At 54.0% G+C, this 21,722-nt stretch overlaps 3 protein-coding genes across 14 annotated transcripts; all 3 read right to left on the bottom strand.

The window, feature by feature from the left end:
* Window positions 1-96: 96 nt before the first annotated feature.
* Window positions 97-13,399, bottom strand: RASIP1 (Ras interacting protein 1). Its single transcript, XM_027080091.1, has 12 exons — window positions 13,155-13,399; window positions 12,778-12,918; window positions 11,521-12,200; window positions 9,329-9,684; window positions 5,622-6,275; window positions 4,879-4,916; window positions 4,493-4,644; window positions 4,271-4,374; window positions 2,632-2,875; window positions 2,254-2,426; window positions 1,062-1,209; window positions 97-511 (listed from the first exon to the last, which is right to left on the bottom strand). The coding sequence occupies exons 2-12, from the start codon at window positions 12,912-12,914 to the stop codon at window positions 312-314; spliced, it is 2,886 nt and encodes a 961-aa protein (XP_026935892.1). The 5' UTR covers window positions 12,915-12,918; window positions 13,155-13,399; the 3' UTR covers window positions 97-311.
* Window positions 13,400-13,531: 132 nt separating this feature from the next.
* IZUMO1 (izumo sperm-oocyte fusion 1) lies at window positions 13,532-17,653 on the bottom strand. Of its 12 annotated transcripts, none has more exons than XM_027080111.1 (9): window positions 16,773-17,576; window positions 16,338-16,412; window positions 15,868-15,954; window positions 15,589-15,609; window positions 15,161-15,241; window positions 14,871-14,971; window positions 14,472-14,625; window positions 13,922-14,129; window positions 13,532-13,679 (listed from the first exon to the last, which is right to left on the bottom strand). In XM_027080111.1, the coding sequence occupies exons 1-9, from the start codon at window positions 17,008-17,010 to the stop codon at window positions 13,553-13,555; spliced, it is 1,092 nt and encodes a 363-aa protein (XP_026935912.1). In that variant the 5' UTR covers window positions 17,011-17,576; the 3' UTR covers window positions 13,532-13,552. The 12 variants fall into 12 exon arrangements, with proteins under 12 accessions (XP_026935912.1, XP_026935914.1, XP_026935909.1 ...); XM_027080113.1 differs by having other exon boundaries at window positions 14,472-14,589; window positions 16,773-17,479; XM_027080116.1 differs by having other exon boundaries at window positions 13,599-13,679; window positions 13,901-14,129; window positions 16,773-17,600.
* A 1,325-nt stretch (window positions 17,654-18,978) lies between these two features.
* Window positions 18,979-21,484, bottom strand: FUT1 (fucosyltransferase 1 (H blood group)). The gene is given in 2 exon segments (XM_027080118.1): window positions 18,979-21,155; window positions 21,158-21,484. Coding segments are annotated over 2 exon segments (1,095 nt in total). The 5' UTR covers window positions 21,453-21,484; the 3' UTR covers window positions 18,979-20,355.
* Between the last annotated feature and the right edge of the window lie 238 nt (window positions 21,485-21,722).

Genomic DNA, 21,722 nt, shown 5'->3' on the forward strand with positions numbered 1-21,722 from the left:
GGATTCGGCAGGAGCCCAATGCTCCAGGCAAGGGCCCTGATGCCTTATTCCACAGAAAATCATCACTACCGCTCCCGAGTCTTAACAATAGAGGCATTGCCAATACCACAGATACCTTTATTGTTCCTGGCACTCAAATTCCCAAACCCATCTTCCCACGGTCCCATCCTCTACTACCCCAAAACTCAAACTCCCAGCATTCCACGCGGGGAAAAACTACAACTCCCAGAAAGCTCTGCGCTCAGACAGGCTCTAGACTCTAGAGAAGCCGATGAATTTTCAAGGTTCGCGCGCTCGTTTGCTATTGGCTTTCAAGGAGGCGTGGCCACGGGAGGTCCGTGGCGGTGATTGGCCGGCAGTTCCTGCTGCTCAAGATCCCAGAGGAGGCGGCGGAGCCTGCGCAGTTCACGGTGCAGGGCGTCGTCCGTCACAGGACCGGTGAGGCTGAGGCGCGAGCTGCCCAAGGGCAGGATGAGGGGAGGATGGGAGGAGAAGCTTTCGAAGATGTCCCCTATGAGACCGAAGAAGTCGGAGTTAAATTCTGAAAATGGGCGTGAGGCAGCAGTGTCGGGGATAGCCGAGACTGCGTCACGCCCGAAGAAAGGAAAAAAACCCTGGCAACTACTGGAGCAGGGTCCCCTCAAACGCGACTCTTGGGAGTCCCCAAGCATCATGGGAGCTGTAGTTCAGACTATGAAAGGCCACCGTTGCCTGGGAAACGGGCGATATAGTTGGGTTCTTGGGTCCATTAGGGAGGAAGGACTGGGAACTTCGTTGTACAGTTTCCTTAGAGTGGAGGGGCCTCGAACTCGGCCTCCTAGGTGAGGAGGAAAGAGGGAAAGGGGGAAAGAGGCTGGGGACCTGAACCGCTGCGAAAAAAATAAGGAGCTGGGGGCTTGAACTCCTGTATCCTGGGATCCTGCACTTAGATCCCGGGGCAGGAGAGGGTTAGGGGTCCAGAATCTTGGACCAGGAGGAAGGAGTTGGGGCTATGGATCCCTAGGTCCTGAGGACAGAAGAAAGCTGACAGCCCCAATGCCTCTGTCCCTATTTCTCCTCACCTGTGTCCACAGCATCTCGCTCTGCAGGGGGAGGATCCCAGGCAGGTGGAGGCCCGCGGCCAGGACCCAGCTGGTAGTGGCTGAGCAGATGGTGGAGCTGAGCAGGGGTCAGCGTGGGGTGGTCAGTTCGTAGGCTGCTCCATGAAGCCTGGTGGGAAGATGAGGTGAAAAGTCCACGATCATTATGGGGCAGCTGAGAAATCCTAAGTGGAAGGCCCTCCATAGAAGAGGGCATGGATGTAGTGGGTAGACAGTGATGTCTGTGCAATGTTTTCTAGGTACTGTGAGACATGGTTGTCACCAAAGTGATAGTGGGAAAAGGCATACCCTCAGCTTTAAAAAAGAAAAATGTGATTTGCTTTGGAATACATGAGGAGGTAGGAGTAGGCGGGGGTGGAGAAGAAACAAAACTGACCATTAGTTTATGTTACTGTGTGCATAGGTGTTCATTATTCTACTGTGGCTACTTTTTGTAACTGTTTGAAAATTTCTGTACCTAACCTAGATCTAGGCAACAGAATCATCACTGTGGTTAAAACAAGAAACTCAACCCAGATTGCCTGGGTTCAAAAGTCCCAGGCTACTCATTACCTTCTTGCAAACCCTGTGCCTCAGTTTCCTCACCTGTAAATTGGGGGAGAACAGGAACTACCTAACAGGGTTGTTAGGACGATTTAATATGGCAAGATTGTAAAGTACACAGAACTCTGACTGGTGCTTATTAAATGCTCTGTAGAAGTTTGATAAATAAAAGTAAATAAATGAAATCAAGTGACCTAGCCTGCCTGATTCTCAGTTTCTTTGTCTGAACAAAATTGTCAATTAATAACCTACTTCACGAGACTTAGTCAGCACTCAGTGAGAAGGGCTAAACACAGTATCTGGCGTGTAGTTTACGTTCAATGAATGTTTTAAACGTCACATTCCTTGGTCCCATACCAGACTTCCTGAATCAGCATGTCTGAGGGAGGGGACCCTGGAAACTATTATTAATAAGTCCAGCTGGGATTCAGATGCAGCCAAAATTGGACATTTATGTGGCTGGCTTCCTTCTAGCTGCTGATGCATCACCCATGGTGTCTGAACTGGGACTGGGGATACCATGGAGTCCAAGGGGAGATCCAAGGGTAAGCTGAATACAGAGGATGGATGAGTGGGATTGGGGACTCAGAGGTCAGGGGTCAGGAGTCACCTTGAGCAGGGAGGTGCGAGGCACACAGAGCAGGTTCACAGCTATGGAGAGTTTCCGGAAGAACTCAGTGGCAATGTCACCCAGCCCGGCCCCCTGCAGCCAGTCCAAGACAAGGTCCAGGTTGGTTCGGATTTGGACAGCTCGGGACCATTGATAGAAAGGTCGGCCTTGACCTGTGGGGGAACGGTGTGAAAAGCAATGGGTGCACGGATTCTGCCCTCCTGCCTCCCAGACCTTTCCTATTCTTCAGCTTGGGATCTGGAGCTTCCTCTCCAGAGTCCCTAAAGATGAGGCCTGAGCCTCTGATGTGTCTTAACTGATGCAGGTCTCAGTGGCTCCTGTCTCTGCTTCCCGGACCCTTTCCAGACCAACCCTCACCTCGTTCCATCAGCGAGTTGAGAAGGGATGCATTGGAGAAGAAGAACAAGTAGCCGAAAGTCTGAGACACAAGGTCCGGGTGCAGCTCGCACTGGCTGGTCAGTTCCAGGGCAGCTTGAAACACGCCCAGGGTAGGTCTCAACCCTGGAGGCATGGCCCCCAGCTCGGCTCCAGGCCCCGGCAGCTCTGCCCCAGCTGTGAAAGGGTTACTATCCAGGAGAGCAGGCAGCGTTGAATACAGAGTCTGAGGAGACACAGAGATGCAAACAAGGGATCGGACTACAACTCCCTGGAAGCTTCAGGGTAGTAGAGCATGAAGGTACTGGGGAGCTCCACCAAAGGCTTCTGGGAATTGTAGTCCATTCTACCTTCAACATCCCAAAGGTCTCCATGAGCAAAATCCTACTTTCCAGATAGGTTCCTAGCATTCATCAGGCCTGGGATACCTCAAGTTTAAGAAAGGCTTTCCAGAAGTGTCTTGGGTATTTTAAGACCACCTCTGATGTAGTTCTCAACAGAGACAGCTCAAGGAGGACAAAGGACGTTGAAAAAAGAGGCTCCCTTCAATCAAAGAATTATTTATCCAGAATTCCCGAAGGAAAGGAAAAGAATGGAGAGTCAGGAAGTGGGAGTGGGGTGGCAGGTAGCCAGTGGAAAGTGAGATCAGGCCAAGGACAGGAAATGAGGTCAGAGCCAAAGAAGAAATAAAACCACACTTGGCAGGGATGTACAGGAAGTGAAGCCTAGGAGGAAAGGGCTTCACAAATCAAGGCTGCTCAAGGAACATAGAGACTACCTGTCCCAAAATATCCCCTTTCATTCTACAGATAAGGAATGAGGCCCACCATAAGACAGAAACCCTGAGAATTCCAAGAAGCAATATTAAGTTCAGGAGTGCAGGTGGTGGGACTTCCCTGGTGCACAGTGCATAAGACTCCATGCTCCCAATGCAGGGGGCCCAGGTTCAATCCCTGGTCAGGGAACTAGATCCCACATGTGTGCTGCAACTAAGAGTTCACATGCCAAAACTAAGGAGCCCACCTGCCGCAACTAAGGCCCAGCACAACCAAATAAATAAATATTAAAAAAAAAAAAAGAGTGGTGGTGGGGGACTGGGGCAGGAAGCAGGCCCTACAGGATGGGCACTCCAGGGAGAAAAAGGCTTGTGGCTCAGAAAAGGGAATGAATTCAAAGCTATAGGAAGTGAGGTCAGCAAACACAGAAAGTGAGGACTGAATAAAGAGGTTTAATTTAAATGACAGTGCCTAGTATTATTTGATCTATATCTATCTATCTATCTATCTAACTTATCAGTGACTTAAGACTGGACTTAGAAAACAGTAGCTTGAGAAAGTGGTAACAGTGATATAACCAGGCAGTGAAGTCAGCCTATGAGGAGGGGATAGTTGCAGAGACAGGAAGAGAAGTCAGGAAGGCAGGAAGTGATGTAAGCTCAAACAGGAACTGGTACCAGAACAGCAAAGTGCGAGGTGGGGGAGGGGCTGGGACATGGGAAGTGATGTCAGAAGCAGGACATGTTGCTAGGTCAAATAAGAAGTGACACCAGATGTAGTTCATGTGATGTAGTTCAAACAGGAAGTGATGCTATACCAAACAGGAAGCAGGGATCAAGGCCAACCTTGGTGAGGTAGTAGACAGACTGCTGGAAGGTACACATGATGACCTCATCCAGGAGGGCCATAGCCTCGTCACACAATTCCAAGTCATTGCAGAGCTGTGGGTCTGAGGACAGGCATAGGAGTGAGAGGGAGAACCAGAGGCTGCCAGGCAGAAGCCCAGGTCCCCAGGTGCAGGGAACGGCAGGAGGCTTGGACAAGCATGGGCCTGGGTCAGAGCTCACCCTCCTGGTCGGCCTCCTTCTCCATCTCTAGCACCTTCTCCTGCACAAAGCTCAGTAGCTCCGTGGTGTTGGCCATCCATAGCATGAGTGGCCGCAACTCCACAGACACAGCCTCAGGGGTCAAGGGCACCTCAGGAACCCCCTCAGGGTGGCTGGGAAAAGGGGAAGGGACTTGGAATCCTTGCCCAATTCCCCCCCCCCAAATATGTCCAAGCCCTGAGATCTGGGTCTAACTGGGGTCAGAGTCCAACCCTCATTTCACAACTAGAAAAGTTGAGTCCCAAAGAAGCTTGCACTAAAACATGCAAGGAAATGTGAACATAGAACTGGCTGCGAATCCTGACCCCCACATCACTCTAGACCCTTCTCCCCAGAGTTTCTCTTACTTTTCTGGCTGACGGTCTCCAATTTCCTTAATCTTTTCCTGTGGAACAGTAAGATCAGAATTAAGGTGAGGTGGATGAGGAAGAGAGGCCTATGAGTTAATGCCCTGAGTTTTCCTTTTTGACAAGAGACTCTCCCCAATTTTCAAATGGACTCTGATCCTCAAGCTTCAGAATAGTCAATCCTCTTCTTACAGTTTAAAACACACACACCTATGATTAATGGTGGTCTGTCTCCCTTTAGGTCTACTTCTGCTCAAATGGAGTTTCCCCCTATTCAAAAACAACCTCCTAAACCTTTCTTCTAACTAGGCCCCAGCTCAATAGGATGGAACTTTCCCCGCCTCCCCCACCCCCAACTCTGAATGGCTTCTCCCTGGCAGTTCCATCTGCTGGTCCAGTGGGTTTGTTCTCACTCGCCTCCAAGAATGGTCTCGCCCACTATGGCTCCAACCTTCAGGGATCTCTTCCCCTACCCCATCTCCCAGGATGGTTTCTTCCAATATCCCCCGGCTGCAAAGATAGGTACTACTGTACTGTCTTCTCTTAAAGCACTGTGGATTAATCCACAGCTCCCAGCATCCCTTGGGGCCCCTTGCTTAATAGCCCAAGCCCCCTCCTGAGGTATCCTGGGAGATGTAGTTTTGTCCTGCCCAACTACGGAACTAAGGTTGGAGGTGGCTAGAGGAGGCTCGGGAAAGGAGTTGGGGCGCAGATGGGACTGGACGCAGGTTGGCAGTGCTCACCCAGACAGCCTCCTTGATGAGACGGGCCAGGCGGCCCAGCAGGCGCGGCAGGTGGCCCAGCTCCAGCTCCCGAGCTGAGTGCTGCACACACAGCGCCAGCAGCGTGGCGGGCCCCAGGGGCGGCAGGTCCCCGGCACCGGCGGCCGCGGCACGCACGATCTCACCCAGCAGCGCCTCTTCCTCGCGCGGCCGAAAGCGCAGCACGGGCTCGCGGCCGTCCAGGTAGGCCGCTAGTGCCTCACCACGCTCCTGCAGGCCACGGCCACACAGGCGGCAAGAGAAAGCCCAGCCGGGGCCCGGCGGTGTGGCCCCGGGGCGTGCGGGCAGCCACGGAGGCCTCGCCGGCCCCGCGCCCCCAGCGCGGGGGTCCTTGTACATGAACAGGAAGTGCTCACCGAGCCCCAGCAGGTCGCCCGGATGCAGCTCAGTCTCCCGCAGCAGGAGGCACCCATTGTGCGTGACCGGGGCTCCACGTGATGGGCGCACCATCGCCGGGGGCTCAGGACCTGCGCGCACTGTGCAGTGACGCGGCAGGATGTCCGGGGCGTTGAGAAAGGTGTCTACATACGGGGCTGGGGACCCGCCGCGGGCCGAGGAGTTCCCACCCCGGCCGAACACGTGCTGCTCCCGAGTCATCACATACACCACGAAGTCCTGGAGGGAAAGTGAAGATGCACTAAAGGACACCACTCCACGAGGACTGGATGCTTCTGAGGAAATCCCTTACCCACAGTTGACCAGATCCCTTGAATGAGCACTTCCAAGGAGATCTCCTGGGATCCCAAAGGACTCACCAATTACCTCTGACCTCCCATGAGTGGACTCTTCAAAGGCACTTCCTATGGTGAACTGTCCCATAACATCCATCCTGAAGACTGGATACGAGGAAACCCCTTTCTTGACATGGGCTCTACCATTTCCCTCCCTCAAAGAATGGATGCTTCCCGGGAGATCTTTTTCCAATGGATTCTCCCATCTTCTCACCTCCTCTGAATGGACTCCTTCAAGCCAATCCCTTCCTACAGTGGATTCTCCCATAACATCCAGCCCAAAGAATGGGTGCTTCCAAGGACACCACATCTCCATTACTAAAATGGACTGTCCCACTACCCTCACCCTCTAAGAATGGACCTTCCCAAGGAAACCTTCTTTCTCCTAGGAACTCTCCCATTTCCCTACCCTAGTCCCCACTTGCCCATCATTCCACCCCTGTGATGGAGGCTTTCAAAGACATTTCCCCTTCCAATAATAGTTTCTCTCAATATTCCCAAAGCAAGGATACCTTTAAAGAGACTTCCCCTTTGAACAAAGGTTTCTTCCATTATCTCTACCCCATGAATGTACACTTCCAAGGAGACCCACTTTCTGTAATGGACTCTCATTTTTTCCCACCCCATGAATTTACTTCCAAGGAGCCGTAATTCTACAACGGACTCACCTATTCCCCCCACTCCCAGGATGGAGGATTCCAAAGACACTCTCCCTCCCATCAACGGATGCTCTCAATATTCCCCATCCCCAAAAAGGACGTCTCCAAGGAGATCTCCATACAGTGGCACTTCTAGTAACCCCATCTTATAAATAGATGTTTTCAAGGAGACCCTCTTCTTATAATGGAGTGTCCCATTTCATCCACCAGATGAAGAGGTGCATTCCAGAAGACCCCTTCCTAAAAATGACTCTCCCATCTGCATCCTATAAAAATGGAAGCACTCTATCTGACCCCCTTCCTAAAGTAGACACTTCTGTTCCCCATTCATGTCTGAGAAAACAGTCATCCTGATATCCATAAATCCCCTCCCTACACTGAACTCTCTCCCACTACCTCCACCCCATGAATGCACATTTCTAAATTTCCTTACTACAATGTATTGGTTCATTTGCCTCTTGAGAAATATGGATCTTTCCATATTTCTGATCACCTTCTGAAGGTAGAATCTCCTATTTTTCATCCCTGTCTGGAGGAATGGAATGATCCTGACTACCCGAACCCCCTTTTTACAATGGGCTCCCCTGTTCCTTAACCCAAGAAGGGGTTCTTCCACTGCACCTCATATGAACTCTCACATTACAGACACCCACGAATAGATGAATGCAAAGAAATTCCTCTCTACAAGAGATTCAACAATTACTCCTGTTCCCAAGGAACGGACACTTCCAATGAAGCCTCTTACAAAGAAATTTCTCATGAATCCCATCTGAAAGAATGGATGTTTCCAATGTTTCCCTCTCTTCCCATAACGTACTTTCTTATATTCCCAGAATAGATCCTTCCAATTTGACCACCTTTCCTAAATAGAGCCTCCTATTCACCAACCTTGTCTGGAGGAATGGGCTGTTATAATATAGACAAAGCCCTTCCTACAATGAACTTTCCCTGTCCTGTTGCCCCAGCAAGGAAGAATGAATTCCTCCAATGCAAGTTCTTTGAATAGTTTTAACCTCTCACCCATATACACAGCCAAGTGACCTAACCCAGATGGATCCCTCTCTGAGTGTAAAAATGGAACTGTTCAGTAAACTCCACCACCTTCCAGAGTGGGCTTTCCCATTGATTCCAGTTGTACCTGTTGAGCTTGGCTGTACCACTGTTACCCAAAGGTGGACAAAACCATAAGAATGATTCTCCTAATTATCATACACACACACACGAATATTTCCAATAATACATTACATTTCTTTAATGAAATAACTTACCACTGGCCCCCAACCACTAATCCTTTCTTTCTCTAGTTCCCCAACACTCAAACAAGTTCTCCTATTGCCACTCATATATGTAAAATAAAAGTATCACTACCACCTGTCCCCATCAACAATGTTCACAATCGTTCCAAAGTAAACCATCAACTTTAAAAAATGATTTAGGGACTTCCCTGGTGGTCCAGTGGTAAAGAATTCGCCTTCCAATGCAGGGGACTCGGGTTCGATCCCTGGTCGGGGAACTAAGACCCCACATGCTGCGGGGCAACTAAGCCCGCGTGCTGCAAAGTACGGAGTCCGCGCGACACAACTAGAGAGAAGCCCTTGCACCGCAACGAAGTGTCCGCGCCCGCAACAAGAGATCCCGCATGCCGCAACTAAGACCCAAGACCGCCAAAAATAAAAATTAATTAATTAAATATTCTTTAAAAAATGATTCAATCCACTCCTCCTAAGACAACATAGGCTTACCCCGAACAAGATTCCAGGCATCAATCAAATTATCTCCCTCCCCAGAAGATACTCTTCCATTACTCTCCCTCAAGAAAGAGAGGCCTCCAAGAAGATCTTTCTAAAATAGGCTCTCCCAGGAGTTACGGCTGGGCATGGACTAGTGGTTAGAATTCCGGGCTTTCACTGCTGTGGCCCGGGTTCAATCCCTGGTCGGGGAACTGAGATCCCGCAAGTCGCACAGTGCGGGAAAATAAAATAAAATATAAAATAAAGTGGGCTCTCCCATTCTCCCTGGAGGAAGACTTCTCCCAACTTTGAAAGAAATGAATCATCGCCTACTTGCCCCTCCAGTGAAATCCTTCTCCGACATCTATCTCCACCACTCCCATTCTCTTCTCTGATATTATCTCCTACTCTGGAACCTGGCTGGGACCGTACCTTCCAACATACCTGAAACTAACGCGACCCACGGGATTCTGGGAGTTGTAGTTTTGCCGCCCATTCAACCAAAGGGTGGGGCATGGGTCTCTCTCGTTAGGTCAGGTTGCGCTTACCTGGGCGTCCTGGTAGCCCTGCAGCAGCAGGAAGTAGGGGCGGTTGCTGGGGGCCTGGATGAGGCACTGGGTCAATTGATCGAAGTCGCCGGGGTCTACAGGTCCGATTTGGGCATCGGCTGCCCCTGGGGCCATGCTAAGTGCCTGCTGCCTGCGCTCCTGCTGCCGCCGCCTCCGACCCTGCAGACTGAGCTCCGATACGCTGCGCCGCAAGGACAGGTTTTCCGAGCGCTCCTTGCCCCCGGACCCAGCCGAGGGCCCTGACCCCGACCCCGGGCCGGGACTGGCCAGCGCCGCCCCACCTGACGCCGCGCGGGAGCGGTTCTTCTGTGGCCGCCACGAGGGGGCGCCCGTGCCTGCCGAGAGAGATGGAGAAAGATGAGACAGAGACTGGAAAGAGCTAGAGATTCTAAAGAGACAATTGGCTGCAAAGAGGTGAGGCTGCTTCCCACATTTAGGTTTTTGCATATGCTGTTCCCTGTGCCTGGAACATACTTCCTGCTTGACTCCTACCCATCTTGTAATTTCAGCTCATAAATTCATTCATTCTGGGCTTCCCTGGTGGCGCAGTGGTTGAGAGTCCGCCTGCCAATGCAGGGGACACGGGTTCGAGCCCTGGTCTGGGAAGATCCCACATGCCACGGAGCAACTAGGCCCGTGAGCCACAACTACTGAGCCTGCGCGTCTGGAGCCTGTGCTCCGCAACAAGAGAGGCCACGATAGTGAGAGGCCCGTGCACCGCGATGAAGAGTGGCCTCCGCTTGCCACAACTAGAGAAAGCCCTCGCACAGAAACGAAGACCCAACACAGCCAAAAATAAATTAATTAATTAATTTTTTTAAAAATTCATTCATTCTTTCAGTTAATATTTTTTGAGCCCCTACTATGTGCCAGGCACTGTTCTAGGCACTAGAACTGTTCACGAAGAACCGAGAAGATACTGCCCCAAGGAAAGCAGAAACCACCTCCTCTTGAACACCCTTCCCTGACATTCCAAGTCGAAGCAGAGAAGGGCACCACTGGCGCTCCGAACTTTGTCACACACAGCCCTGGCATCTAGTAGGTGCCCAGTGGAAATGAGCTGAATGAGTGAACTGATGTTTTTCTCACTGGGCTGTGAAATCTAGAAGGTCGGGAACTTGTCAATGTCCCCACTGTATTCCCCCAGGGCCCTAAATAATGTGTGGCCCACAGAAGGTGTTCAGTGAATGCTTTTTGGAAAAAAAAAAAAAAGGAAAAGAAAAAAAGACAATGATGGTTATAATTGCATTCTTTATTTAGCAACTACTATGTGCCAAACCCTGTGCTAAACCCCTTTATATGCATTATATCATTGAATCTTCGCCTAGGATTTTGCTGGGTTTAACCGGCGAAGAAAGCCCATGAGTGTAACTGCTACACCACTCTATCTCTCAAAGGGAGACTCGGGAACAGAAAAGCTGTGAGAAGGCTCCCTGAGCAGACACTATCTTTGTGAGCCCAGCCCCACCCCTGCCAGACTGTGCCCCCTCCTTTGTTATTTCATCACAGGTGCACCTCCTGTTCCAGGCCGGGCCTTCTCAAATACTAGGCCCCCAAGTAGCCTGGTCGTTGGCCAATACAAATACCGCTTCATTTCCGGTGCACCACCCTCAAGCCCCCACTCAGGCTTTGCAGCCAACCCAGCCTAAGGTCACCTGGTCCAAGGCCCACCCTTCTGAAGCTCCGCCCTTTCTTAGGCCCTGATCTAATAGCCCATTTCTTCACCTTCCAAGCGCGTCCCCCTTCTAGCTTCCATCCACATAGGCCCTGCCCCTCACGAGCCAATTCAGCCTACTACTGAGAGGCCATCTGCCATCAGGACCACTCATCTGCCCCGCGCAGTATCTCTGCCTTCCTATTACTCCATTCCGAGGCCCCGCCCCAGCATCGCAGGCCCCGCCCATCAACTCTGCACCTATCCCAAGAGCAAAGTCCTCGGGCCTAGGCCATCTGGCTGACCTAGGTCCTGCCCCACCTCCGCCTTCCCCTAGACCCAGTGCTATAGGTCCCGCGCAGTCCCCGTCCCGCGGACCCCTCCCCCGGCGCCCGCCATCCTGTCCCAACAGTCCCTCAGGCCCCGCCCACACTGGATCCGCCTCAAGTCCCACCCATCCCTCCGCAGGCCCCGCCCCCAGAATCCGGCTTCCCCACCCCACCCACCCCCAGCTCACCGTCGCCGTCTGCCGCTCCGAAGGCCTCCTGCTCCAGGCGGCGCGCCTCCTCGCGGCCGCGCAGCTCGAAACGCCGCGCCCAGCCGGGCCGCGCCCGCCAAAGCTCCTGCACCAGCAGTGGGCGCTCCGAGTCGCCCAGAACTCGCAGGTGCTCCGCCCGCCACTCGCCGCTGCCAATGGTGCCCGCCGCGGGCCGGCCCAGCGCGTCGCACAGCGCGAAGGCGTCCACGCAGCTGCTCTCGCCGGGGCCGCTGCCGGGGCTGCCGGCCAGACCGTAGCGCTCCAGCGCCTCGGCCACCAGCTCGCGCGCCGTGGAGCGCGCCGTGGCCAGCACGCTCTTGTAGTTGGCGCCGGAAGCCAACCCGGCGCCGAAGATCTTGAGGACCCCCGGGGGCGCCGTGGCGCGGGCGGCCAGTGGCGGCTCGGGGGCCACGCCCGCCGCCAGCTCCGGCAGCTTCTTCTCGCTGGCCCAGCGCTGCGCGGCCCCCGGAGTCCCGGGGGCTCCCGCGCCACCGGACCCCGTGGTCCCCGAGCCCCGAAAGAGCTGAGAGATGCGCTTGGCGCGGCTCCCTGAGGCTCCCCCGGCCGCCTTGACCGCGCCCACTCGCCGCAGCTCCACGTGCGGCGGCGGCGGGGGCAGTGGCTCGCTGCTGCGGCTCCCCGTGTCCGAAGACGAAGACCTGGGAGCCCACCGGCGAGCAGAGACACGGGAGAGAGATCCAGAAAGACATGCAGAGACGGGGGTAGGGGTTAGAGAAAGAGAGAGGTGGGCAGAGACCCAGAGTGGGGGGGGGGGGGGGGGAAAAGAGACCCAGAAAGGGAGGGACAGACACCCCCAGAAGGACGAGAGACGCGAGGTGTATAGAGATGGGGGGTGGCGTGGGCAGAGGCCAGAGGCAAAGGGAGAGCGAAGGAGAGAAAATAAATAAATAAAGGCGAGTCCCACAGAAGGAAATTCCAAGAGGTGAGCAGGGAGAGGAGGAAGGTGAACCAAACCGCTACTCCTACTGTGTCCCTATCCCCGTGTCCACTGGCCTAAGCCCATCTCCAGGCCCAGCACTTCCCTCACCGGACCCTATATCACTGGGGCCCACTGTCCCCTACCGCCTGCCATCTCACTTGCCCATTCAGGACAGGAACTGGAGCCAACTCTTTCCGGTTCCCTGGCATTACCCAGTGCAGGGACTGGGTCATAAACAGGGACAGATGGGAGGCAGGTGGGGCAGGGGCAGGAGCCGTGAGGAGGTGGGTACTCACTTGACAGAGACAGCGCTGGGCCAGCGTCGACCCAGCTTGGCCAGTTGCTTCCTGGGAGAATTGATCCACAGGCCCACCGGGAGATGGAGCTTCCCAAAGCGGGGGCTTCCGCCCTCCTTCCGCTCACCAGATAGCATGGCCCTAAGGGAGGGTGGATAAAGCCCCGGCTCCTGAGGCCTTGAGAGGTAGGGATGGGGTGAAGGGGGACCTGGACTCCTGAGTCAGAGGGAGGAGGGGTCTGGGACCCAGCCTCCAGAATCTGGGCGGAGGAGGGGATGGGAGCCCGGATTGCTGGTTGCTGGGATAGGGGGTGGCTGGGGACTGACTCCTGGGTCTGAGGGAGGAGGGTGCTGGACTCCTGGGTCCCCAGCTCTTACCCTGCTTCGGGTCCCGGCAGCACCCGGGGGCCCTGGCTCCGCTTGCCCTGGTTGGTTCCTGACCCCGCTGCTCCTGTTCAGCCTTTGCCTCTGCCCCAGCTCCCAGCACTGGGTGGGGGACAGGAAAAGGCAAGAGGAAACCGGCAGGAAGAGCGGGGAGGGGGCGTCCTGTGAGGGGACCGGGCCTGGGGGAGGAGACCTGGGGAAGGCTGGCCCGGCCCCACTCCTTGATTCTGGAATTACATCGCAGCCAGTTGGCCCCTTCCAGGACCCACAGGACCAGGTTCCCAGCCCCTCCTCCCTCAGACAGAAGACCATCCCCAGGCTTCCCTAGGGGAACCAAAAGTTAGAATCAGTCCGGAGGAGTGAGTCAGATACTTAGACAACCAGATAAATATTTATTTTCTCCTTGATTCTTTGGCCTTTTCTTCTGAAACCTCAGAGTCCTGAGCAGCTCCACGGCCAGTGCTGAACCAGGAGGACTTTATGAAATCGATCACTTTCCCAGACCGAGATAAAAGTATCCTGGTTGGGGTACAAATAGCAGAAACAAGGTTAGGTCCTAATGAGGGAGGAACACCCCTCTCGGCCTCCCTATGTTTGATCTTATTCTAGCAGTTATCCAAGCTTCGCCCTCCTAGGTAAGCCCCGCTCCCGGAGGAAGTCCGGCTCTCAGCGCTCCTTGGCTGGAGACCCCCTTCTGTATTAGGTAGTTGGAAGCCCCCGCCCCTCGCTCCAAGCCCTGCCTTCTTCAGTGGGCGGCTCACACGGTGGCAACACTGGCTATCAGCACGACAAAGCCCCAGATCAGCAGCCCGGCCAGGCGGCTCCTCAGCACTTTCTCTGGCTTCGGAGACTGTGACTGGAGGGTTGTGGCCGTCCGGGGGCGATCCAAAGTCACCTCACCTGGGGCCACCTCATCCTCGGTTTCAGTGTTTGGTGACGGTATCTCCTCCACGATTCTTTTGGGCAATACTGATAGAACAGGGTTAAGGAGCAGTCCTGGGAGGGCGCGAAGGTCCTGCCAAGGCCAAGGCAAGCTCTCCCCACAGTAACTTGCCCCAGGACCCAGGCCCTCCGGGACATAATTACGCCTCCAACTGCGTGAAGCCCAAACACACCCACAAGGGAGCCCTGGCCCAGTGGCCAGAGGCCACACTCAGGACAGGAAGCCATACCCTCGTGGCCTGAAACCACACCCCGATGGGAAGTTATGCCCCATAAGCCACGCCCCTGAAGCAGGCCACTCCCCTGAAGCCGCCCCCACACACACACCAGGACCCTGAATCCCACTTCTCTCAACTCCCCAGCACTGACCTGTGACACGAAAATAGATGATCGTGGCTGGACTGGATTGCACGGAGCCCAGCTCGCAGCGATAGGTGCCTGCATCCTTTGGACGCACCATGGTCTTGGTCAGCGTGGGCTCCTTCCCCTTGGACATCAAGGTCTCAGAATTGTTCCCCCAAACCTAAACCCAAGCTCAAGGGGTCACACAGGCCTCGGGAATTCAGGGGTTGGGGAGTACAGGGGTGAGAAGATCATGGGGCTTCAGGGTGTACTGGTCAGGGCATGGGTTCCCAGGGGATCAGAAGAAGCCAAACTTGGTAGGTCATGGGTCATGGGCATTATGGGTGCAGGCCTGTGGATACAGGGGCCAGGGGGCTCATGCAAGCCTGATGGAGTTCAAGGGTAACGGGAGTTGGAGGGCCCCACCCTGTAAAAGCTGTAATCGGTCAGGCCTTGAGAGAGTTTATGCCAGTTGAGCTCACAGTCCAGGATCATATCTTCCATCTGATGGACCTTGACTTTGCGCTCTGGGAATAGGCGGTTACTGTGGGATGCTCTTTCACGGTTCTGGGCCCTCTCCCAACCCCCTTCCACTTGGTCTCGCCCCGCCTTTTCTTGTTGGCTGTCTCCAGTCTCCGACCTCTTTAGACTCTTGATCTCTCCTCTGGCACCGCCCCTCTTGCGCCAACCCCTCCGGCTGGGCCCAGCTTTCTCACCTCCGCAATTCGAGGACTTTCGACAAGAGTGAACCTGCTTCTGGCAGGTACTGCACCAGATCAGAGGCTGCAACATCAAACCTGAAGGGGCAGGTTCGAGGCGGTGTTCTCCCACTAACAGGCGGGGCTAAGAGGAGAGGGCAGGGCCAAGGGCTGGGGCGGGCTCAAGAGCCGAATCCTGAGGAGGTCAGCCTGCGGGGCTGGGCTAGAACACAGCCCTGTAGGAAGCCGGTCTAACCAAGCTCAGTAAAGAGTGCAAAAAGTATATGCCCGCTTCCCAAGAAGTCCGAGGTGCAAAAGGAATACGGGAGACCCAGGAACCTCTCCACGTGGAGAATGAAAAAACACACAGACCCAAAAGAGGGAGGCTGGGTATTCACGGGGCAGGGATGAGGGATAGAGGACCAGTTCCCATAATCCGGACTCACCACATTTGTTGGGACAAAACGCTGCCTCGGTATAAAGAATTAAAAAAAAAATCAGATTTCTACGTTAAAGGGGATGAGAGAGGGGGTGAAGGAACAGGCTAGGGCTGGGGCTCTTGAGTTCCAGGAAGGAAAGACTTGGGTGTCTGGACCCCTGGGTCTGAGGGAGGAAGGAGTTGGGAGAGCTGATGGATGGGACTCGGAGAAGCAGAAGGCTGGGGTCAGGGACTCTTGGACTGTGAAAAGAGAACGCTGGGATGCCGGCCTCCCATCTTCTCTCACCCGTTTTTTGAAACTGAGCAGCGTAGCTGGCAAAGTTATCCTTTGCCAGGTGCAACGTCCATAACAGCTCCTTCACGAAGAGCTCGCCTGGGAAGAAGCAGGATGACGCAGAGGAGTCCCCACCCCCACCCTCCTGCTCCTCCCAGATGTGAGGCACAGGAAGTTGACCTCTGCCTGCAGAGCGTGGCTTTTGGGTCTCCTCAGGGAAAGACAATACAATTTAATGACCACTTAACATAATGCTGGCCACTGGGCTAAGCAACAACTGGGATGAAGGCTGTGTTATGGTTTCCATTTTAGAGGTGACAAAGCGCTCAACGCCACACAGCTAGGAAACCGGCAGAGCCAGAATTTGAACCTAGGCAGTCTGGTTCCAGAGTCCAGTACCTGACCACCAGACCAGGTGTCACCAGCAATCACTTCCCTGAGAGTTTCTGGAAGCCCCTCTCCTGCCCCCTCTGTGCATTTACCTTTTACATCACTGTCCGTGATGCGTTTCAGATCCTTCAGCAAACTCCAAGCTGCCTTTTCCAGTGTGGCCTCATCTGTGGGGGGAGATAAACCCCAGATTCCAAGCATTGCTGTCTCATTGGCTCACCTAGTCTTAGAAACTACAACACCCACGGGGCCAATGGGCAAGGATTGGCCTGGTAAAGGGATTAACCCACGCCGTTGCCTTCTGGGAGTTGTAGTCTTATTTATTACATATGGAATAAAATTGCAGGATAAAAGGTAGGGAGAACAGTATTTGCCAGCCCTGGGGAACCCCAGAATCTGCATCCCAGCCTTCTCCATTCCCGAAACCAGGAGACTGTACCTCCAGCCCTTTCTCCCCAGCACCTCCCAGTAATCCTAGCCCCAGACCCCTCCTTTCCCAGGACCCAGGAGTCGCACTCCGCCCTCACCGACGACCCCCATATAGGAATCCTCGTCAATCGGCAGGTCCTTGAAAGCTTCCACTGCCTGCTTTACCCTTTTCATCACGTTTTTGTGATGCTTGGCCTCCAGGTGGCCAGGCAGGTAATCCGTCTCCAAGGAGTTCAGCGCCTCCACGACGTTTGGATCACACATGACACAGCCCCGGGCAGGAAGCAGGCAGCCGGCCAGAGCCGCCACCAGGAGGGGGAGCCGCCACGGCCCCATTGCGGCCAGAGCGCGCAGTTCGCGCCGAACTCCGGGGAGGCTCCTCTTACCCCAAACCGAGAAGGTGAACGCTAAACGGAGAGAAACCCTTCCCCGAGACTAATGGAGCCCCAATCTGCAGGGCGCACACTTCTCATTAGAAAACCGAGGAGTCCCGAAGCACTCTAACAGCCGCAGCCCGACCTTGACTCCTGACTGTTGCACCTTCCAACACTAGGGTTCGCTGAAGAGTCCAGGTTCTGAGGGCTTTCAGAGAGGAAGAACAGGCCACTCCTTCCACTCTTTTTCCCTCGACCAAAATTAAAGATTTTGGCGGAGGAGGGTGGTGAGGGTGAGGTTGGTTGCGCGGTATAGACAGTTTTTAACTGGGGCTCATAGCCACGGTTCGCCCCTTACTAATAGGAACTCCCCAGCCTCTGCCTTCCGGCTACCCACGCAGGGTCCCAAATTCCCAAGAGATATTCCCTGAGGTTTCCTTGGCCCCGCCCAGAAGCCCAACTCTTAGCCTGATTGGACCGCAACAAAGGGAGGCCCCGCCCATAGCTCCGTGATGTCACAGCCCCCTTTTCAGACTAGAACTTTCCCAGAGTCTACCGAAGGGGGCTTACCCTGGGGACTCTGGTTTCCAAGCTAAGGAAAGGGCTTCTAGCCTTCAATCTCCGCCTCTCTCTGGGCCCCAGGACCCAGGCTTTTGGCTAGCTGCCCACGGCCCTCGGAAAACTGTCCTCTAGCCACGAAAACGTGGGAAGTGGTCCTTTCTAGCCCTAGGACTACGACTCCCAGAAGGCCCTGGGGTCTCTCCGTAGGAGATTACTGGAGACAACCCCATAGCTTTATGGGAAATGTAGTTCAAGAATTGTAATGTTGGGACTTCACTGGCGGTCCATCGGTTAAGATTCTGCGCTTCCACTGCAGGGGACTCGAGTTTGATCCCTGGTGGGGGAATTAAGATCCCGCATGCCAAGCAGCGTGGACAAAAAAAAATTTTTTTTTTAAATTATAATCTTTGCTCACTCCCCCATCCACCCCTCCTTCTTTCTCCAGCCTCGGGCTGGATGCTGAGGTCCCAGGGGAAAGAGAGGTCTGGAGGCCAGTGCTGAGAGTCCGGGAAAGGAATTGGGTCTCTGAGACCATAACTCACACAAGTGCACTAACAAGAGAGCAGGAACAGTATCCCAAGACGTGAGAAGTGAGAGTCCCCGGAAGCTCCACATCTTTACTCCTACTCACTTACACACACCCTCATGCACACGAGACTCAAAAAAACCTGCAGAGTGCTTCCCTGGTGGTGCAGTGGTTGAGAGTCCGCCTGCCGATGCAGGGGACACGGGTTCGTGCCCCAGTCCGGGAAGATCCCACATGCCGTGGAGCGGCTGGGCCCGAGACCCATAGCCGCTGAGCCTGCGCGTCCGGAGCCTGTGCTCCGCAACGGGAGAGGCCACAACAGTGAGAGGCCCGCATACCGAAGGGGAAAAAAAAAAAACAAAACCCTGCAGAGATGGGTTGGTGATGAGGATTTTTAATTCATACTTCCCTCTCTCCCACCTATGGCAGCTGAGTAGGGACTGGTCCTCCAAAACTCCCTGAGAAGACTAGAAAAGGGCTTAAATTCTCAGACAACTCTGTGATTAAAGTGTCTACCTTCGCTTCCTTCAAAAAGCCTCAAGGGAGTCCTGAAATCTGAGTCAAGAATCCCATCCTCTTTGGCCAGACGCTGTGCTCCTGCCTGGGTTGGAGACCAGTCTTGGGTCTGCATACCTTCTGATTCTTTCATCCCTGACTTACCCAAAGCCAGATTTAGAGGCTCTGTGAATTCAGGGGCAGAGAGTGGTTGGCAAGGGGCACAATACCTGCAGCTTTCTGCAAGCCCACAGGGCACCCTTACGCCAGCTGACTTCCAGTAAATCAACCCCATTGTTACCGAGTCCAAGCTCGCTGCATGACAGGCCAATAAATTGGGAGATGAGGTGTTGAGGAAAGGAACAGTGACTTTATTCAGAAAGCCGGGTGTTTGAGAAGAGGGCAGATTAGTGTCCTAGAGTACCATCTTATGGGGCCTGGATGCTAGTTTCTTTTATAGAACAGAGATGGGGAGGATGTGACGAAGTAAAGTAAAAAGGCCATAAGTCTTGCAAAACATCTCCTGGCTTGGCCAGCATCCGGGAGGGGGTGTGTTAATTTCTTCTTTCTTGCAGTCCTTCATGGGTGCGTGGGCAGGATGTTTCCCTGTGAGCTGAACAAAGGCACTTTGGTTTAACATTCAGTCAGAGGGGCAGAGTTCCCCATGCAGACCATCATGTATGCTTATAGCTATAGATAGCATCCTTTTAGTGATTATAGTAACAAAAGCAAGGGAAAGCAAAAGTTAACATAAAAGAAACATCCAACATTGAGTCAGATTTTGTTCTTCCCTGTTACACCATCACTCCCCAGCAGCCCAGCTGCAGAGGAGGAAACTTCCTTAACTGGGTAAAGCAACAGGAACTTGGAGCCAAGATGTGCATGTCTACCTTTGGCAGTTTTGAGCTTAAAAAAAAAAAATGGTGTCCCTAGATCTCTGCAGAGCCTTGCTCCTTAAGCTGCAGCATTCAGCAGCATCCCTTCCCCCACCCCTCCCATGTTTTAGCATCTCTGTGGTTTTTCAGGGGCTGAAATGTTGGGTAAAGTTCCACTTGTCACACAAACTGCCCCAGCTACAGAGAGTTTGTCGTTCATCAACCTTTCTAGCAGTGGTGAGGTGTTGGGCTGCTGGTTTTACCTTTGTTAGCTTCTTTGCCGAGATAATCTGGAATTCCAGAATCCCAAGCCCTCTGGAAGGTCCCCACAGGGTTCTTTACAGGCATTAGAGCTGACCCTCTCCGGAAAAAATCCCTCCTCTGGAATCACGCCAGAAACACAGAAGGGAAGTTGGTGAGTGCTTGCTATAGCACATCCATGAGTTCCTTCTGTCCTGATGACCCAGGGAAGAGAAATATCTCTTCTCAAAAAGACCAGGATGGTCAATGCTGGAACAGGGAGTTCCCTGTTCCTGGTGGGGCAGTGATCTAGAAGTACTCTGGATATGGGCTGGGAAGAACAGGTGGGCACTGTGCATTCTAGAACTTCCATGAGCTTCTGCAGAGTTGCCAGCCATCAGGAAAAGATCTTCCATTGGTTCTAGAATGTTCTGGCAGTTGCAGAACGCCAGCCCCCCTTTTTCTCCAAGTCTAGCCAACTAGAATCACTCTAGAAATGGGTGTCCACCAGCTGCAGGACCACCAGCTTCTCCAGAAGCTGCTGGGCTTCCAGAGATACATAACACTGGCCCTAGGTTGATCAGACTGTTTCAGAAAGTCTCCCTGCTGCTCAGTGCTCAGCCAACATCTGGAGTGGAGTCAAGTCTGCATTAATGCTCACCCACTCAGGCAGGAAGGCGGCCTTGGGTTTAAAGATATTCAGGAAGCTGGAGTTAGGCAGGGTAAAGTTGGCCAGGTAGACGGTGTCTCCACCAGCCAGGTAGGCGGCCCAGAAGCCGAAGGTGCCAATAGTCATGATGGTGTGGTTGCATTGTGTGAGCAGCGCGAAGTCCTTGCTGGGGACATCTTCTTGCCCATCGCCAGTGAAGGTCACATCCCCCTGGGAGGTGTCGATGTTTTCCCGGCACCACTCCATGCCGTTGCTGGTGACCACAAAGATCGGGGCTTCATGCTGGGCCCGGAACCAGTCCATAGCCTGCTGGAGGTAAGCGCGATCACCCACTACACCCTTCCAGTGATAGGGCATCACCTTCACGTAGTCCCCACGGCGCACGTGGACACCCACGAAAGTGCTCGGGCGGTCCCCCGTGCGGCTGAGCCGGAGCTGACTCAGTAAACTCTGGGCCTCTCGCCGAAGGTGGTCGTGCAAGGTGAACTCACTGCGGATCTGTTCCCGGATATGATGGAAGAAAGTCCAGGAGCAGGGGAAACCGCTGAGCTTCAGCCAGGGCTCCTTCAGTTGGGCGTACTCCTCCGACATCCAGTCGTGAAGCTCCAGCTCCCGCCAAGGTGTACGGCTGTTCACCTCAGGCGCCAGCACGGGCAGGGTGATGCGGAACACGGGGGCCAGGGTGGCGTGCATGGCAGGCTGGATGAAGGCCTGGCGGCCGTTGAGCTGGGCCAGGGCAGCAGCGTGGCGTACTGCCCCATCTGGTTCCCAAGCCGGCCGTTTGGGTAGATAGTCCAGGTTCCTGAGAGGGAAGCAGGATGCTTGGGACAGGAAAAAGGGGCGTTGGGGTTTATGGGTGTGCCCGACAGGCAGATGATGGCCACAGGGGATGTCACTGGGTTACGGTCTGGACATAGGGCAGACAGGCCTAAGCCATTGTGAAAGAGGTCTTGGCGGATGTGGAAGAAGAAGATTGAGGTAAAAACACAGGTTAGCAGGAAGGTCAGACAGAGGTGACGGAGCCTGGGTGCCCACATGGCTGCAAGGGAAGAAAAGTGAATTACGAGATACTCGAAGCTTGAGAATGAATGTCAAGGAGGAGAGGCCTGAGAGAAAGGAAACTCTAGGTTTGGAGACCTGGGTCTGAGGGAAAAGGGGATCAGGGCTCCTGGATCTGAATTAGGAGAAGCTAAGGGCTTGGAATCGCGCAGATGGAAGATGGTGAAAATTAGTGGTTTCCAAAATAGCAATGGTCCAGGACCCACCACCTTGTCCTCACATCTTGGAATTTCACTCTCCCAGGCTGT

Source organism: Aethalodelphis obliquidens, unplaced genomic scaffold (genome assembly GCF_003676395.1).
Source record: "Aethalodelphis obliquidens isolate GAN/ISIS:26980383/991018 unplaced genomic scaffold, ASM367639v1 scaffold43, whole genome shotgun sequence".
Lineage (NCBI taxonomy): Eukaryota > Metazoa > Chordata > Mammalia > Artiodactyla > Delphinidae > Aethalodelphis > Aethalodelphis obliquidens.

What these genes read in the sequence shown, in the direction of transcription:
- RASIP1 (XM_027080091.1), bottom strand. Translation starts at nt 12,914, where the DNA reads ATGCTATCTGGTGAGCGGAAGGAGGGCGGAAGCCCCCGCTTTGGGAAG. An exon ending in CTGTCTACTACCTCACCAAG is followed by an intron (nt 2,876 to 4,270) that starts GTTGGCCTTGAT and finishes GTGTCTCCTCAG; the next exon opens with ACTCTGTATTCAACGCTGCC. An exon ending in GCGAGATGCTGTGGACACAG is followed by an intron (nt 512 to 1,061) that starts GTGAGGAGAAAT and finishes TCGGTCTCATAG; the next exon opens with GGGACATCTTCGAAAGCTTC.
- IZUMO1 (XM_027080106.1), bottom strand. Translation starts at nt 17,010, where the DNA reads ATGGGGCCGTGGCGGCTCCCCCTCCTGGTGGCGGCTCTGGCCGGCTGC. An exon ending in GTTTTGTCCCAACAAATGTG is followed by an intron (nt 15,242 to 15,588) that starts GTGAGTCCGGAT and finishes CTGCCCCTTCAG; the next exon opens with GTTTGATGTTGCAGCCTCTG. An exon ending in ATAGCCAGTGTTGCCACCGT is followed by an intron (nt 13,680 to 13,921) that starts GTGAGCCGCCCA and finishes TACCCCAACCAG; the next exon opens with GATACTTTTATCTCGGTCTG.